Genomic DNA, 19197 nt, shown 5'->3' with positions numbered 1-19197 from the left:
ATCCACTTGTGAATAAAACTGTTGGTGCTATTGGCACCTACCAACTCGCTACACATATAATTGCTTAGATCATTTAACAAACCTTTGAAATGAAGGACACTGTGAATGAAGTATCGCTTTTTAAGTAAACTTAAGGACGTTAAATAAAATCATTAGTTTGTTACAATTATTAATAACAAGGATCGAACACTTAAAAAAATTCATTCGTCCGGCTCGATTCGAACCAGCACCCTAAGGCAATCCGTGCCGAATGTTCTGCTAATGAAGCCACGGAGCGAACCAGCAGACCTTACGAATTTTTCTATGTACTTCTTGCAGATCTTTATTTTTTATTTTTAACGATTTTTTGCCGTAGCGACATCTGTGACAAATTTAGTTCTTCACTCAGAGAGTTACCTTTGCAGCTACAATCTAATAGTATAACTTTGCAATCATCATTCGTATTAACGTCGCTTTTCGTCCTGTCACCTGGTATAATAAAAAAAGAAAAAAAAAACTCGGGGTAGCTTAACAACCGATGCTGGTACTGATGAAATTAAACATATTATTTGATGCAGGGAATGATTTGCCAGATACTAAAAGTGTATTATATGACCTTTGCAAGGCATCTGATTGTATTCACCATGATACTTTGATTGGTAAACTTTGCTATCATTTGTGTGGCGGGCCGTGAACTCGACCTTCTTAAATTGTATTTGAGAGATAAGGTCCAAAGGGTTTGTTCCAGCGGTAACAAATCATCAGGTTTGCATTAAGCAAGGGCGTATTCCTAGGTTCAATTCTAGGTCCTTTTATGTTTTTAGTTCAAAGTAATGAAGTACCAAGCATAGTGGAAGACTGCCTATAGGTACTTTTATTTTCATTTTATTTTAAACGGAACAACAACAGCTTTTAATAACTATTTACATTGAATGTTTTTAGGTAAAGCTAGTCAGCGCCAATTACAGTGGTCCACATTTTCATTTTTAAATATCCAACTTATGGTAAAAGTAAGTTAAAAGTTAACACCTCAAAAATATTTTTAAAAAACCAATGGCATTAAGTAGGTGTTATATGCTGATGATGCTTCTTTATTGTTTAAAGTTAAATAATCACATCACAGCAGAGCAGAGAGTAAATAATACTATATCAAATGCACAAAAATGGTTCACGGTTAAAATAACCTATTTCCTAATAAAAACAAATTGTATAAAATTTGCATTACCTAATGTTAGACAGACAATCACAAATTTGTACGTAGCTAAAAATTTTAAAAAGAAATTGGTATTCTTAGGGAATACTAAATTGCAATTAAGGGAACTGAACTAAAAAAAAAAACAAAAATAGAAACCTCTTCATTGGTTTATTTAAGCTATTTCCACAGTTTGACGATATACAGCATATTTGAGGAAATATCGGGATCTTTAATAGAATCTTTGTTCTACAGAAACTGATGAAAGAAATGATGTTAGGGAAATTTACATACTGAAAGCTTCTGAGAAATAAATTTAGTTAAATTATCATTCTTATACAACACATTTATAAAAATGTAATTTACGTTAAGAAAAATAAGAGTAATTTTTTCAAGATCAATAATTATGAAATTATAGGTATGAAACAAAATAAACACGCAGTTCTGCTGCAGTGACAAAGTCACAAATTGATTTAAGAAGAAACGTAAGTATATGCTTTTCTAACCAAAATTCATGTTGATGTTCATAATTTGTAATTAGTATGTAGTGTTTATCTACCATAAAACAACTTATACAAAAAGTCCTCAGTTTCAATCTTTATACAGCTTCGTTTTTTATGATACCAAGTGGCGGGATGAACAAATTGTGCGCCTGGTGGCAAGCGACACGCCTGTCAAAAATCCATGGTAGTGGACGGCAAACGGATGCCTGGTTATTTCAGGTTGCTACGTACCGCCTTTGCTATTTGAAATAAATATTGTGAATGGAAAATGTGCAAAAAATGATAAAATTCGTTCCCTACTATTTCAAAGTTACTCTTCTTATGGAAGTCTGTCTTACAAATGAGTAGTGTGCAATAATTTCGACAATTTCAAGTTTAATTTGCTTACCCTATGTAGGAAAGACATTTCGAATTTGATTTTGAATTTGGTAAAGAAGATCGCGGAGATCTCTTGGGTACAAACATCGAATGCCATAGATGATATACTTCTTTGGAGAAATATTTCGACAGTGGAAGTCTGGAAGAAGATTCAGGGATGTTGTTGAATAAAAACATTAGTGCTTTGTACACTTGCGAGTACAGATGAAATGGCAGATGTGCAGCTGGTTTATCAACGAATAGATAAATAGTATGTCGGCGGCGAGGTGTCGCGCAAAGCGTCGCGATGGTATCGAGGCTCTCTCATCTCGCCGCCGGCTTCGCGGTGCTCCCCTTCACTAATGTTATGATTATAATCGTTTTATTTAAATTGTATTGCCTTATCTTCATTGCTTACTAAGCTACGTGAATCGTTAAATCTATTTCTCCTTAAATTAAACTTTGATATAAAACTAGGAATAAACAAGTTTTAAATTATTTGTACAGACAAAAATTTCCACAGAAAACCAGTTTGAAAATATAATAGAATATTATACTATACTTTCGCAATTCTAGACTGGTAGCGCGCTCTACCGACAGACGAAGAAAATCGTACGGGGATGGTTTGTGTTCATGTAGAATAGGGGTGTAAGTTGCAAAGGGTGCTAGGGGCTAGGGTGTCGAGCACTGACATCTAACGGAATGCTACGGTATTAACTGGGAAAGCGCTTTCCTCATCCGGTGTAGTGTGCTGGTAGTTCTGAATATTTAAAAAAAAATTGCAATTATTGAAAGTAATATTTTAAAGTGTTATACGTATAAAACCCACGCCTATTTAAATAGTAAGGGAACATTTAATTAACTTTTAAAATTTGTAGGTTCATTGTTGCATGGGTTTCACAGATATTGTGTGATTTTGGACTGTGTGTAGTACCTACCACCCCGTATCTTCTTTTGGATGTTGTTCATGAGAAACCTATAGCTTATTTCATTGACTGTTTATCTTACAATATTATTAAAGATGAAACATGATTTTATAGTATTGTTAAACATTTTGATCGTTCAATTTTTGTAATATGATCTAAGTAGACAGTTGTCAACGATTGCGACTATCATAAGTCACCTCACAGAAAGACGTCAATAAGTGTCATTGACCTATTCATGTTCCTGAAAGTAGCATGAACAGGACAAAGTATGAAACTACTTAACAACGAGATATAAGCACCCAGGGTTAAGTGAATAGGCGTGGCTTCGGAGCCGCGGTGGGCGGTCCGCGTACCCGCCTGCCGCACCCATGGTAGCACCTACAGCTCACACCCACTCTCAGTTCTTATCATCATTTTGTATTTGAGTAGGTATTTTTGGTGGTGCACCTCTTTAGAGGTGACAAGGCCCTGACGTGTATGGGAAGATTTATTTTCTAGACATTTTTTTGGAAATGAAACTATCTTTTTCTGATCTTTCCTAGTAGCAATAGAGCTCCTTGTTAAAGAGAAGTATTGCCACCATACTCATTTCTGCTGCCAAGCAGTAATGTGATACTTACTGCGTTTCGGTTTAAATAAGGGTGCTGGTGAAATTGCATAATTGTGTCTTAAGTGCCAGTGATCCTTGTGATTTAAAACACTAATTGGTACTCCAGCTGTTATTAAGAGGCGTGTCGCTTACCACCAGGCACAGAACTTCTTCGTCCTTTCCCTTGGCATCATAAAAAAAGAAATCTAAATCGTGTATATTTGTTTCTTCAAACAAATCAACGTTTCGGGCCATTTACTTGTCCCATGGTCACTAATTATTAAATGGGAAAACACTTTTCCCATGCGATGTTTTAGTATGCTAGTAGTTTTGCGTATTTCAAAAAGAAATTTGCAGTGATTGAATAGTATTAATAGTCAGAGACTGTTAGACCTGGACGCGAAGCGTGATGCTCTCAAGGCTATGCTATCTAAGGGCACATTAAAGAGCAAACAACCGTAGCTCTAAAACTAATCGATAGCAGTCGCTGTAGCCGAAAGTGGCTAGGACATACACACACACAATAGAGTTACTCACGTCGAAGTGTTGGTTACAACAAATATAGGTACGCGACTTCGATACAAAAAAAAAAAATGTTGCCATTCCAACCTAGGAACTCGATATAGACATTATATTGTGTAGACGAAGCAGTTGTGATCTTTATTAAATATTGTATTAAAAAATTACTAAATGAATAAAAGTGTTAGTAAAAATTATTAATTAATTAGGCACTTTTATTTAAAAACAGACGTATTTGTTCACTTGTTTTCTTGCAAAACAGATACGTAAATCCAATAAGTTAAACAGACGTATTAAAATAAATCGGTATTACTTCGTGTCCTTGGATTAACCGTATTAAAAGCATGAAACCATAAAATGAGTGCGGATAAGTAGCATAGTATAGTAGTTAATTCTTCCCGAAGATGGGTTAAATAGAAGTAGGCTTCATGAAGGCCGAATCAGAATTGATTGTTAACAGTAGGTAACATTAATAGTTTCCTCAATCAGATTTAATCAAGTGGTAAACTAGAAATCTTAATTTGCATATCACTTAAAATTTTGATTGGTCTTATTGCTGTTCATTGATGGGTCTTATTACGATTGTTTTACGGTGTTTTTTCGAACTAATTGTATTTGTTCGGCTATGGTCACAATGTAGGAAGGTTACTTCGAGGCTGCTGCGCCAGGTTGATAATAATGACGGATAAAATCCGTGAAATGAACTCAACACAAAGACCACCCAAAAGTAGGATGTCCATCCGCTGACGGCATTTGAAACTTTACACGTTAGACCGCTTTTGACAACGAAGACTCACTCAAATTATAATGACCCGGAAAAGTTATTTTTCAATTTTTGTAGACAGCTGCACCAACTCGAACCAGGGAATTCCCTGTACATTGAGAACGAGTAACGAACACACAACCAGAATCTATTTAGAACAGTGCGTTTCCCTAATTGATCCTAACAGGAATTGAATCCGGAACATCTTCATCTAGCGCCTACAGTTCTAACCGAGAGTCGCCGAAATCATCAAATATACACCATTCTCTGATTTCATAACATACCACAAAAAAGTACATTTACGTAATTCGCAATGCTGCTTAGTTCGCTGTTCCAGTTGACTATACCAGAAAATTGTTGAATATAATGCTGTGGTTGGGTTTGGGCAACGTTGACATACGTATAATATTGAGGGGTACAGTCAACGCGACGTCATTATCTTAAGAGCCGATATCGCGGCCATTCAAAGCTGATTTTATGGGAATGTGTAATTATATTAACGTTGCGTGGTGCCTGCGGCCGGCGCCAGTCTCTTCAGTCACGAATCTCCAGTCGTCAGTAGAAAATGGCGTTCACGGCTTATTGCTCATTACCATCCTCATTGTGGTGAAGATTACGTCCACTGTTACATTTGAGTAATACTTCTTATTTAAATTAAGTTTTATGTTTGATTTCGTTGCACAGTATTACGCACATATTTCTTAAGCTTCTAACTTACGCTCGACGAAATTAGAGAACGAAATTCTGGGAATGTGATGCTGGGTTAAATAACACCTATTATGGATCTAATAAAGCGTGTTGCCAGTGAGTCACACTTTGTGGGAAAAATTTTAAAATTATTCATTTTTAAAGTATATTAACGCATAAAGTTATATATATATATATGCTTATATAATTAGTATAAACTTCAGACACCTTGGCGTAACAACAGCAAATAGAATGTAGTGTAAGCTACAAATTACATTCGTAATAGCTCTATAACTGTGAAGCAAGGCGGGTGCAGATCTGCAGGTGGCCCATAAGTGTGACGTCTTCATCAGCGCGTGCGCAACTAATCCTTTCGCCCCTTCATTACCTGGAACAATTTGTCGGTAATCAGTGATCGACACCAGCCATTACGTATTTCGTGTGGCAATCAACTCGCTTCCGTAGTTTTTTCACCACTTTAATAGCCCACTAAATGGATGGTGTTAAATTGAGTATTTTGTATCGATGCTTTTTGTTTTTTCTGTTTCTATTTGATTTTGCCGCTCTTTCAAGTATTGGTCAAAATAACTGAAAAATGCGATATAATTTAGAATGCATTAACACTTAGCTGGTATTATTGATCTGTTGTCTGAAATAGTTACGTCATGATTAGTAAGTTAGAACTAATGTTTACTAAATCAAGTGTGCGTCTCTCGTCTTTTGTTTGTTACGGGCATTGTGCGTGATAGTTTAGCGAAGCGGCAACCGGCATCGCATCTCGGCCTCCCCGGCATTTCCTGGCCTTTGTTGTTATTGTTTGTCTTAGTTCTGTAACACAACGGTTCTAGTTTAGTTTACTGTTTACGCAAACTATGGCGCGAGCACACATTTCTGTGGAAACAATCATGAATTAATTACAAATAAAGAGGATAAATATTTCGCTATAACACTCTTTTTTCATATGTATTTAACGTTTCAACTATGTTTTTTATATTTCTTCCTGAATGTTCATTACCGATACATACTCCTTAAAATACAAGTATTGTCATATGACTAATATAATTATTATGTGACTAGGTATTTACCTAAATAGGTAAACAGTTCAAAGACGATCTCAATGCTTTCTGATCGTTCACTTTATAATTTTAAATAAACAATTAGGAATTGAAAACTACATATCAAAACCTAAATAGGTATATACATACTTTTCAACTTGAACTCTGCACAATTCCAACAGTAGTTAAGATCCGGAAGTCCATCAAGCCTCGTCTTTGGCCACCGGACATGAGGGCCAGTGTCGGTTCGGTGACGGACTGCGTAAGAGGGCGAGCTTTCCTGTCCGGTTAACTCATGACCCCTAGTTGACTGTTAAGTTTAAGATTGTAATATGCTAATTTTTACGACGCTTTGTTTTCGAAATGTTCTTAGTGTTATTATGATAGTGTAGGATTCTTTACAAAGCCATAAAATTAAATGAAAGTAAATTGCAGAGTCAACTTGAGCCGACGCTTTCAGGTTTAAGTACATACGGCAGCAGATCAAGCTAACATTGTACCGTTGGACAGGAGGCGGGTATTCGAACAAAAGTGTATAGTTTGATGTGCTGTACCTATTTATAGTAATTCCTTTTAGTCTGTGTATAGTTGGTGCATTTATAAATTTTCTGTTCTAGATGTGCTACACTGCAGGATACTCTTAGATTATTCAATAGTTATACCGCTATGCGTATACTTACATTATGCATTCCTATAGTTGCCTGAAAGAAATTTCTACCTCACAATAAGTTCACCTGTTGTACTTAGCTCATTTTGATATAGTTACATAACTGCTTTGTGCCTTCATTGCAATTTTTGATGAGTCTTAAAGAATATTTCATAAATTAATTCAAAAAGGAAGTTTTAAAAGTGTTATGTTTATTTGAAAATAATGACATATTTGCGTATGAATAAATACTTACCGGGTAATCAGCTGCGTCTTATAAAAGCAATCATCACCAATTAGTGACCGTTAAAAGAAAGCTACATTTTTTAAAATTACCGGTGAATCACCTTTCAAAGTTATACAAATCGGTTAGCAGCAGGTTGTGATTGAGGGCATGAAGCGTGGAGTGCAGGTGCCGTGCTTTCGACCGCAGCATCTCACCTGCGCTGCGCCCGCGCACCGCCGGAACTACGTGCCGATTCGCTTGCCGCGCGCCTTTATCGGCCTCCAACTAAGTGAGGCCTAATTTATCGAAACCAACCTCCTAATGTGTTCTTAGCCGTAACGCTACCTTATTGCCAATACCTCTCTACGTATAACAATAAAATAATAATGAAACGAACAAAAAAAAAATTTGCACTTAGTTTCAAATATTAAAATTTCTAAGTTGTTGACTTTAACGAAATTAAGGAATTAGATACATTGAATAATAAGTTATATAATATCATAGAGGCCATAGAATAAAGAGTAATAAGTACCAGGACTTCGGCTCCGACTACCTATTTACAGCTTTTGGAGTCGAAACCTTTGGCCCATGGGTCCCGGTGCCTTTCATCTGTACAAATTTTTATACAAAAAATTAATAGACTGTCTGGGAAACCTTGCCCAACGCATTAGCATAGCCATACTAAAGGGGAACGCTGCCAGCATCTTGGTCACCTTGCCGCGGGGACCCAATTTTATTCACTTAATTTAATTCTAATTTTAGTTTCTAGTATTTAAGTTTTTATTCTACCTTACCGACATATTTTAACATATTGTCTACTATATAGATATTTGCATAGAGGCCATTGAAATTTAAAAAAAGTCCTAATTTCAACAGAGAAGTTTTCTCTGTATCACCTGTCTGAGATTCTATATTTCCTCTGATGAAAAATCCCAAGCTGATATACACTGCTGTATTAATCAATAAGTTTTAATTTATTTCTATTTCCTTTTTATTCATATATGTAATTTAAAATTTATGTTGTCAAAACAAAATATTTTGTACAACGTATGTAGCATAAATAGGAAAGTTATTTGCGGAAATTATAAATAATTTAAATTAATAACGTTTGTAACTATTATGAAAATAATTGGACGGTTTGCATTAATTTTAAGTGTAATTAGTTGATGACTTTACGGTCTCCGTCAATCGTGACCATAGGACGGGTAAACAGCTCGAAACATTGGTTTGTTTGAAAAAAAAAAACAAATACCTTATACACGATTTAGGTTCCAAAAATAGTTTTATTTCCTATAATACCTAAGTAATATTTCATCAAAAAACATTGTTGCATACCATAGATTAGCGTAAATGTAAACACAGTGTTTGTGCCCAGATACTGATGCCCAAAGACGCGTCTACAAAAGTAAAGAAGTGCTGCATTAGCACCAAGTCAGTAAGCGTGGTTTATCCAGGGTCATGCGGAGTAACGTAGCATAGCCCACCAAGAGGTGGTAAAAAGCTGCGTGACGATGCGTGGCAATCGTCGGTCACGACTTCGCCAGGGCCATTTGAAAGAACTGTATTTGTCGCAGATTCGATATTGACGCTATTGTGACCATAATACTTGTTCCCTCCAAGAACTTTCCCAATGCTTAATAAATGTATTAGAGAAAGTTCTCGACAGTTTTGGAAGAATTTGGTTCTCACCTTTTTATCGTGATAATTGTCGTCTTGATTGTCAAGTCGACGTACTACTGTACTACCCTAGTTTCAGTGTTATTAATGGTATTGGTTGCCCTAGTGTCGGTCTCAGGTGATCTCGGCGTACTAGGCGCCGAGAGCGCGCGGAACTGTCACCAAGCCGAGCATGCTCTTCGCTTCGTTCCACCTAGTATTCGAGTCATGATGTCCAGACGGCTAGGTGACAGTTCTCACGGACGTTCTCTCAACAAAAACTCACCGTTAATATTGTTCGGCGAAGCTATGACGATGTTATCTTTATAAACCTTTTGTGTCTGTGAAGTTAATGGCCCGGGCTTGTCGAGAAGCAGTGAACATGCATGACGCGATTGCTTCCGGAGTAATCCGGAGGGTAGATGTGATTGGGGATCACGCCCTGTTTATTGAGATCGTTTACTTCTGAAGCATCGACGCCCCCTTTATTTTAGTATTAATTTATTATACCCTAATTTTAAAGATTTCAGCCTTATTTCTATAGGTACGAAACTTCTGTTGAATATAATAAAACTTTGTTGAAAATCAGATTAGGTGATCTTTATCGAGTTGCTTGATCCAAAGCGTGCCACACTCGTTCGGCCGTTTACAAAGCATAAAGGCGTGAAACTCGGCACCACTCTGCGTATCTTTCGCTATGATCGGGCGTCATGGTCACGTGTGGATCACTCCCACGTCTTAATTGACCCATTTCGTGTGAGACGTAACGCGTAGCTGCATGCACATCTTCTAGGATACCATCGCCGCGGAACGTGATGTCACGCACTATCTGCATATCTAATTCTTTCATACAAACTACTTTGAAGGTCAACTTAAAAATATTAGGCTCATATTTCGTTCATTCATTAATTCAAGTTTACTGGCATTTACAGGGCATGTATGTCTCTTATAAGGTCTGGGGTTACTACATTTTAACATTAGAAAATATCATCTAGGGACAAGTTGCATATTATTTAGATTTATGACGACATACAATGACCATAATTATTCATAAGCAAGCAGGCAAACGCATGCAATGCATGCAAATATAACAGAATCCTATTTAAAATAAAAAGAAGGAATCAGTTTTATTTCAAATGTTACATTTAGTTAATTTGTTTTGTCAAAAATGTAGCGAGTTTTCATACACTCATAAATATAATTTAAATACAGGGTGTAACAACAAGATAAATAGTGAAAGGTTTGGAAATGCAACCGCATTTCCAATGGGAACGGATACTTATTTGTGGGGTAATAAACATTTTTGTCGCGTATTAAAAACAATATCAACTAAATTTGTTGGTTGCTGGATGGTATCTAAAGACTCAATAACGTAGATATATCTAACCTGGATGTATAAATCATAGGCTAATACTACTTATTAATAGGCAAATACTATAAATAATTTAGCCTATTATGGCCTCGTGTACCTATAAGTAACAAATTCGCATCCAGACAATATTACTGCTATGAACACGTAAGTATAATGAAAATATCGCATTCCAATTTAGTACTAAGTATATGTGTTTATAATGACCATGGGGTACGTAGATTAATACATTTTTCGTACAGATCTGAGGGAAATTGACATTACATTTAATGTTTCAAACATTGGGCGTTTAACACTTTTTCCAATGCTGGGTCTTCGGAGGTTAGATAGACGTGTTTTGGCACCCTAAGCTATCACTTTGGCTAAAGTGCCCCATCACGGGCCGGACCACCCTGACGCCATTATCTCGACGCAATCTCACAAAAACGTCACCCCCATCGATTTGTTTGTCTTGTGTGGCCCAAATTTTACGCTCATCACTATCTGTGAAATTGTTTCCTCTTTATGATTTCTTGTGCAATATACAGTGCAGTGCTTGAATTAAAAAGGGAGATACCTCCATATAAGAACAACTTACTTCAAACAGAAATAATCAAATTGAATTAAACATTCTGTAAACTAAATATGTATTAAAGCTGTGTACAGTGCCTAAAGGCAAGCAAAAAGTAAAATTATTATCCAATTTATTCCTTTGACAAAGACGTAGAAGTTGCGCAAAAAATAGACAAACAAGGGCAGACACCTACTAATCCGTTGAAACGAATGTTTAGAAATGTACTGTGATATATTAGTCCGGGGACATACGTGCGCGTGTCCGGGTCCCAAAGGATGTGAAACAGGTAAAATCGGAGGAGCAAAAAATGTGGGTGTTTGTTGACAAACTCTGGTTCGTCACGCTCCCAAATTATTAAAATCTTATTTTGAAGAATGTAGTAGTAAAACATAAAATCTTTTGAGCTTTTCTAAATATCGAAGGAGATTTAAAATTTGCATCTTTAACGACGATGTATGATAATCGTGATATACGTATCTACTTATCAAATCCACCCGACTAAAAAAAACAAAAAGAAAATACACATTCCAATGATACAACAGCTGGTGATCTTATGGATTTAATTTTCAAAAAAAGTTTTGATTTTCTAATACCTCAAATTTTAGTTACAAAATGTCACGCACATCAATGGAATATTTTTGTCAATGTTATTTCAAAAAAAGTAATAGACGTTATAACTGTTTATTGTACCTCTCGCTATCAGTGAAGAAAAATGTCGTGATGACACCTGCAAGAAGAAGGAGACGGATTGTTTATAATACCAACTGACGGGACGAGCAAATCGTGCGTCTGGTGGTAAGCGACACGTCTGTCCATACCAGTTGTAGTGCGCTCAGTGCTTTAAATTGCAAATCTCTGAGGGGCTGCCACTGCGCCCTAATTCATAAGTTGTAAAGTCCCATGTGGCTGTAATTTTACCACCACCTTACCCTTCAAAACCGAAACGCAGTAATGCTCACATTATTTATTGACGGCAGAAATAGGTAAGATGGCAGTACTTTCCTGAACGAACTCTTTCACAAGAAGCTCTACTGCTACTAAATAATAACTGGTAAAATGTTATCTGATGATGACGATTAGTCGAATTCTTTTTATCAAAATAAAACAGCTATTTTGCCAAATTTGTTTGTTACCAAGTACGGTCACCAGCTGAAATGGAGTTGTCTATTTTGCTACATTCTGTATGTAACGTATTTCCTCACACAAGTATCTGTCTATCAAGCAAACAACATTTCCAAGTAGGAACAAGCAATGAAACTATAATGCGATGAAACTTTAATGAGACGGTACAGAAACATGCTTCACGTAGTCCAAATCAAGGGTTGAATCTCACTGAACAGTGAACATTAGCGTCTTCAAGCGTCACGGTGTCACACTCGTATCAGTGCATTAATAATAAGCAGTTTGGGCTCTGGAACACACTGGCAGATTCCATAAATGATTCTTGGAGTGTTTTGCAAATATAATTTAGTATTGTTATATTATATTAAAACAAACACCGGAAAACGACTCATCCGAAGAACAGAGTCCGATGTGGTTATGCAGCGAAAAGAGGATAAATAATCTCGTTATTCAAACTAAGGCCTATCTACAAGTGTTTTCAGAATTTTCATATCTTATTTCATTTCGGAAATATAAAATCGAATAACGGTCAATGTGATATCCATAGCGAAGAACAACGAACGAAATGTGCTATGTCCTGATAATAAGCAGTCTTGCACAAGAGTCTTTGTTTTACGGATGCATCGAAAAACTCCCTCGATCCTGCTGGGTTCAAACCAATGTCTACTAGCAAACCATGGCCGACGCTATGCCATATGATATGCCGTGGCTTAGTTGGCATAGCGTCTGGCACGGTTTGCTAGAAGACATCGGTTCGAACCCAGCAGGATCGAAGGAATTTTTCGACGCACCCGTAGAACAAAGACTCTTGTGCAAGAACTGCTTGAAGAGGGGATTAATTTCACAAATAAAAGAATCAATGTCATGGTAGTGAAACATTTTGACATACAATAAACTTAATTACGAGTATATTCTAGTATTGTTCTTAGATATATGATGAAATTTGGAATAAAGCTTCATCGTAATGTATGTCGATTACCTTAGTACGTGGTTATAGCAGTTGGAATAACAATAAATGGAATAACTATGTCAAATTCTAAGTACATTGTCCCGAAAAAAGTGTGTGTAGTGCTTTATCAATCCGATGAACTGAGGCTTGCGTTATTATTACAACAATACAGAACAATAAGAGGCTATGAAGCAAAATAAGTAGGTATTTTTATTAACGCAAATAAAATCAGACGAAAGCGTTACAATTTGCTTAGAAACTTAGAAAAGAGCGCAAAATATTCCCGACCCTCATCACGAGCTGCGGTCGAGGCCGGCCGGCCAAGATAAGAAGCACTTTTTCCTAATACTTTATTCAGGACTGGAGATTCGCAGTGACAGTCTAATCGGTGGTGGCAGAGGCGCCCCGTCGCCCGTCGCTGTTAAGTATTAACGCTCAACCCTTCTGCAACACCGGCGCCCGACAACTCCACGTCAATCCCAACGTCTCTTGCATCTTTTATGTTCATTAATTTGCCAGACAATTTACTGCTCCCCTAGGTAGATCGTTTTGCGCTAATAGATGTATTTGATTGCATACATTTCACATTGATGTGAGTGTTGTACTCTTGAGTTACCTACATTGTTTCAGTTTACACTGTACAGTGCACGGTAACGTGCAAGAATTCTAGATAGCCTGTCAGTTTTGCGGAGGTAGTCTATTCCTTGACGTTTGTTCCTTGTTGTAATATTAAACATGTTAATATTTATTTGCTAGTCATTTTATTTTATAATTAATTTGTTTGAAATGAAATTTCTCAAACAAAAGTCTTCAAAAGGCGGTTTAGTTGAACTTTTAATAGTAAAATTTTTCTTCTTTCTCTAAGTTTTTTTTTTGAGTTAAAATGTTAAAATTAAATATTTTCAATACCCAAATTTTTTTCGTTGTTTGTATTTTTTTTAATGTTTAACCAGTTTACAGAGTACAAAATGCATAGTTTAATTTGTTTGAACGGAAACTTTTTGTTAAGTATAAATTATATAGATAAGTACCCGGTATCAAAGCGGTACTAATCGCTAGGGTGCAATTCCAATGCAGATATTTCTCGAGTTTATCCTCAAAATTACAGCAGTTGGTGTCGCGGTAATCCGTGTAATATATTCACAACTAAAAGGCCGGACCGTATTTGCCCCACAGGACCGATCTACGGACATCGGGTGGCCTTCATATTAACCTACATATTTTACTAAAACATCTTAAATTTTTGCTATATATAACAATAAATATCATTACTATACTCACTTAGCACACCACGAGAATATTATATTGAAAATATATTCTGCCCTCAGAACGAAAAAGGCACATCTGCTGTATAAAGTACGCATAGTTGTGCCTTTTTTCGTTACGATGCCAGTATTCTAGTAATTAGTTTAAGTACAAAACTAAGTGAATGTGTTAAGTCAGCTCAAAGCGCTTTTTTTATAATATCAAGTAACGGCACGAACAAGTCGTGCGCCTGAAGGTAAGCTACACGCCTATCCATAACAGTTGCAGTGCCACTCATAGCTTTAAATCGCAAAGATCTGAGGGGCACTGCGCCCGTCACCTTGAGACATAAGTTGGCAAGTCTCATGTGCCTGTTATTTCACCATATGCGCTTATCATAACTTTGAATGAAATCATAATTAGTAAGACGAAAGATATGTGTAGCAATGTTGATGTTAATTCATTCAGTATTTGATGTAGTTTTATAAGCCAAATTATACATAAATTTCAAAGAAATCAGCCAAAAATAAAAAATCGGTTTGCCCGTAGAGGAGCTCATACATATTTTTCAATCCTCATGTGTTTATATGTGCATGTGACATGTGCGGCACTCTATGTGCTCACGAAATCTTATAGTTAGCTGGTCGTGCTTCCACGGAAAATGGTATGAATAACATTTGGAATTGTCGAGTATTCGAGCATAGCCGCTTTGCCTCCTTTTGCCACTAACTTCCCGTTCTAGATGACTTGATTTTAAAAGTACACATTTCATTTTTTTTTTTATGAATGTCTCTAGAATGCAACAAATTATTAACACAAACAAAGCAGATTGTTAAATAACACTTAATAATCGTCGCAACAACTGAGTAGTAAGACAAAAAATCTGAAGCTAACTGTTTGAGTGTGTTTAGTTCGCTAGTAGAAGTTTAGTGGAGGCGGCGGTAAGCGGCGCGCGGAGGGTGTCTGGGCGCCCATTGGCCGCGCCCACAGCGTGGGTGGAACGAGGAAAATCCAAGCCGAATTTTCTTGATGCTCTAAATTTAAAAAGCTTTTAGCATCCTGTCATCTGCTTGATTATTCACGCCACATATACCGCGCTTGTTTTGTTTCTGATTGTAAAAACGCGTCAATCACGCCACGATTGATTACGCCTGAGACTTGTTGAACCCCCACAAAGATTTTTTATGAACAAAAGATTATTATTTCTTATTACTGCTTCGCTATATTTGTTTTAGATGGTACGTTTACCATACATTCAAACTGCTCTACAACATGTATCAACATCTATGTAGGTAGAATACCTTAAAACGGGATGTGTTCTACTTCTTGTTTCTAGAAAGGATAATTCTACTTTCAAAAAAATCAAAGTGTATCTACGTCTTACATAAGAAACTATCGTGACTGATCATGGTAGGTAAACAATGAATATGTAGAGACTGCTTGAAATCTGTTGGTGTTTGATATTAATGTATTGGGTCGGTCGATCAGAAAGTAATAGTTTGGTAGTTAGTGTTCTATAAAAGGCTTAAAGATGGTATGGGTGCCGATGTGGGGGGAGTGGAGCTGTGGGCGGTGCTCTAGGCGGGGCGCAGGGTGCCGGCGAGAGGCGCGCGCGGCAGGCCACGACTCGCCCACCGGCCGCCACCATCCAGCACAGTCGTGCCGCACTCGCCGCTCTGGGCGCGCGTACCGTCTTACCTCTACGTCTCACGAGTATTCGACGCGTCGAAGGCAATCCGCCGAAACTAGTTCCCAACTCGCTCCTTCAATTACAGCCACCTGTAGCCGGAAGACAAAGGTGCATGCCATAAATGATTGTCGCTAATTAAAGTCGATGGTCAGCAGCCACCCATATAATTGCCGTGAAGGAAGCGTACGAAGGGCAGCTCGCGACGGGCGCCCCTTCAATTAGTGGTCCCGGTGGCACCTGTCGGACACGCGCCGCGCATTAATTCGCACTCGCGGTAAACGCAAGCGCAAAAAAATCCGAATTAAACTGGAACTGATGCACCTGCGGCAATCTGCGAGAGTTGTGGGCCACGAGCCACTAAACCGCACCTAACCGTGCTACAAAGCCTCTGAATAGCCGATATGATAATGCTATTCAAAGGCAACAGCAGCCGGCTGGAGCACCTCATCGAGAAAATTCAGGCTAACAAAGAAAATCACGACGTCACATCGGAGGAATTGAAAGGTAGGTTTTTTTAGGTTAGTTTTTGTCTATAAGACAAATATATTTTCAACTTTCATCTTAAGTTTCAAACGAAGAGGTGAAATAAGATGTAGTTAACTTTACCCACTAATATTCAGTCAGCCATGAAGCGTACTTGCCAGGTAAGTAAATTTTATTTAATTTGTCAAATCTGTTATCATTAGTGCATTCTTCCATGGTTTCAGGGTCGATTTAACTTAATTGTTACCATTTTCTAAGAAGGAAAGTAAAGAAAAATTGAATAATCTTTGCAATTTTTTTTTGTTTTGATAGCATTGAAACAGTTGAACAATTCTGACCTCTAGTTATTACACTGGTCCAACACTGATTGACCATGTGTTTGTCAAAGATTTTATGAATCCATGAAAGTTGTAAATCGTAACACGACATTTATAATATTGTACGACATGTTTGAATGTTAAATATGTATATTCCTTCTTCCTAGAATATGTAACAATACCGATAAATACGTTGTGTATTAGTAGAGCCCCTTGTGAAAGAGTTCATTCAGGGAAGTACTGCCACCTTACCTATTTCTGCCGCTAAACAGTAATGTAAGCATTATTGTGTTCCGGTTTTGTAACGTAAGGGTGCTGGCGAATCTACAGGGACTTGACAACTTATACCTTAGGGTGACGGGCGTAGTGGCAGTGCCTTTCAGATCTTTGCGATTCAATGCTCTGAATGGCACTGCACTATTATGGACAACCATCAGGCGCATGGCTTGTTCGTCACGTCAATTGGCATCATAATAAAATAAATTTAAAAAAAACCTAAAATATATCGAACTCTACGCCACGCCAAAACTCCCTTCGAGTTTCCATCATTCAATAAATATCAAATTTGAAAACTGTTTAGTACTATTTATTATATTCAGTCATCAAGCTATGACTGATGTGGAACTGGACATGTTTTGGAAAAATCGGTTGTTTAGAACTCTCTGCTCCATACTGTAGGTGACCTTTGTATGTTTAGGTATTTACTTTTATATGTGTAAATAAGTCAATAATGTGTACTACATTAGTTTATTTCTAATACAAAGATTTTTTTTAAATCCAGATTGTACAAATAACACTTATATTTTTTTTAAATATGTAGTAAATATATGTACCTATATGTAGTTAAGATCTATGATCGCCAATAAAACCACAAAATTCCACGATTTAATGAAACTTTAATAGCACCTTAAAAATAAATGATAAGACGTTTCTTTTTTAATTTTAGGGGAAGTACAATTATGTATTTTAAAGAACGATTAAAAAATTTTATTTTTTATTTTGAAATAAACATCAAATATAGGCGTTACATAAACATGTTGAGCAAGATAGAACAAGAAGTCAACAAAAAATCTCCCAGCATATCTGTGAAAAATTAAAAAAAAAATGACTCGCTCTACTGCGTGGTGAATCTTCTATAAATAAATTCAAAATTCTTACACGTTTAAAATCAGAATGTAAAAGTTATTACATTACTTATTACTTACGATTAAGATCTATCTAAAATCTTATTAGGACCACCACGAAAACTGCCTTCAATTTTAGCGTATTAAAACGCAATTAAAACTTAATTGAACTGTCGGAATTGCTCGTCTCGACGAATTAAATGCAAATAAAATCTTAGTTAATTTTAGCAGGTGTTTATTATACATGGTCATATGTTTGCTTAAATTGACTGCGTACATACTTCTTATATCAACTTTCAACCACATGCCCGATTATTTCTACTGTTGTTTAAAAACTCTAGAGCAGCTCTATTGTGTATCCATGATGTTTTGTTATTACGTGTGGTTCTGCCACTATATTTTTATATAAATTTTCAGAATCGTTATTTTTCTATGTCAAATTACAAACATGTTATCGCACCCCTGGTCTAATAACCCTAGGTCTTACATACATATAAGCTATGTATGTAAGAAGTTAAGAGCAGTCTTGTCAAAACTATCCTTACTGAAACAAAAGTTACCTTACAAAACATTAAGAATGCTGTACAACGCACTGGCTGATTCAATAATTGGATACGGGCTCAGTAGTTATGGTAGAACATATAAAACATACTTAGATGATATTTATAAAGTACAAATAAGGCTACTAAAATCTTTTGTGCCAATATCAGTTAAAAATAAATATAGAAATGTTTGTAACAACTTGTTTAGATACTGTAAAATCTTAGACATAGTAAAATAAATATATACATAATTTGTGATGAAATAGATAAAATTGACATGTTAAAACAAACGACAAGAATCGGCAAATTGCGTAATCTAAATTACCTACCAAGGTATGTTCTTTCTCCATACAATAACAACTATGGAAAGCGTGCCTGGAGATACATGTTACCATTACTACTTAATAAATTGCCAAGTGACGTTTTTGATAAACTTATAGGTAAACCAAAAAATTGTAAAACGATCCTTAAGTCAATTCATTTATCAAATTGTTAAAGTTATTAGTTCTTAAGTGTAAGTTGCGTAAATTATTAGATACGTATAAGTATTGGTCAGTAATTAATTTGTTAGACGCCTGATAGCATCTGATGGCAGCGATACATAAATCTGTTAATGGTTTTTATTCGCTGTCTTGTGTTCCTTTTTATAAACTTTTGAATTGTGAATAAAATAAATAAAAAATAAAAAATAAGGCCAAATCAACA

General features: G+C 36.3%; 1 protein-coding gene across 1 annotated transcript in view; it reads left to right on the top strand.

Moving 5' to 3' along the window:
* Positions 1–16427: 16427 nt before the first annotated feature.
* Positions 16428–19197, top strand: part of LOC113229945 (zinc finger protein 423 homolog) — a 19698-nt gene continuing 16928 nt past the window's right edge. The window contains exons 1-2 of the mRNA XM_026463635.1: positions 16428–16530; positions 16647–16670. Of these exons, the coding sequence (XP_026319420.1) occupies positions 16428–16530; positions 16647–16670 (127 nt within the window). The remainder of the gene's footprint in view (positions 16531–16646; positions 16671–19197) is intronic.

Source organism: Hyposmocoma kahamanoa, unplaced genomic scaffold (genome assembly GCF_003589595.1).
Source record: "Hyposmocoma kahamanoa isolate Upper Pololo Valley unplaced genomic scaffold, ASM358959v1 63, whole genome shotgun sequence".
NCBI classification, from domain to species: Eukaryota; Metazoa; Arthropoda; class Insecta; order Lepidoptera; family Cosmopterigidae; genus Hyposmocoma; species Hyposmocoma kahamanoa.
The sequence above is the reverse complement of the archived record's forward strand: the minus strand, read 5'-3'. Positions and strand labels throughout refer to the sequence as shown.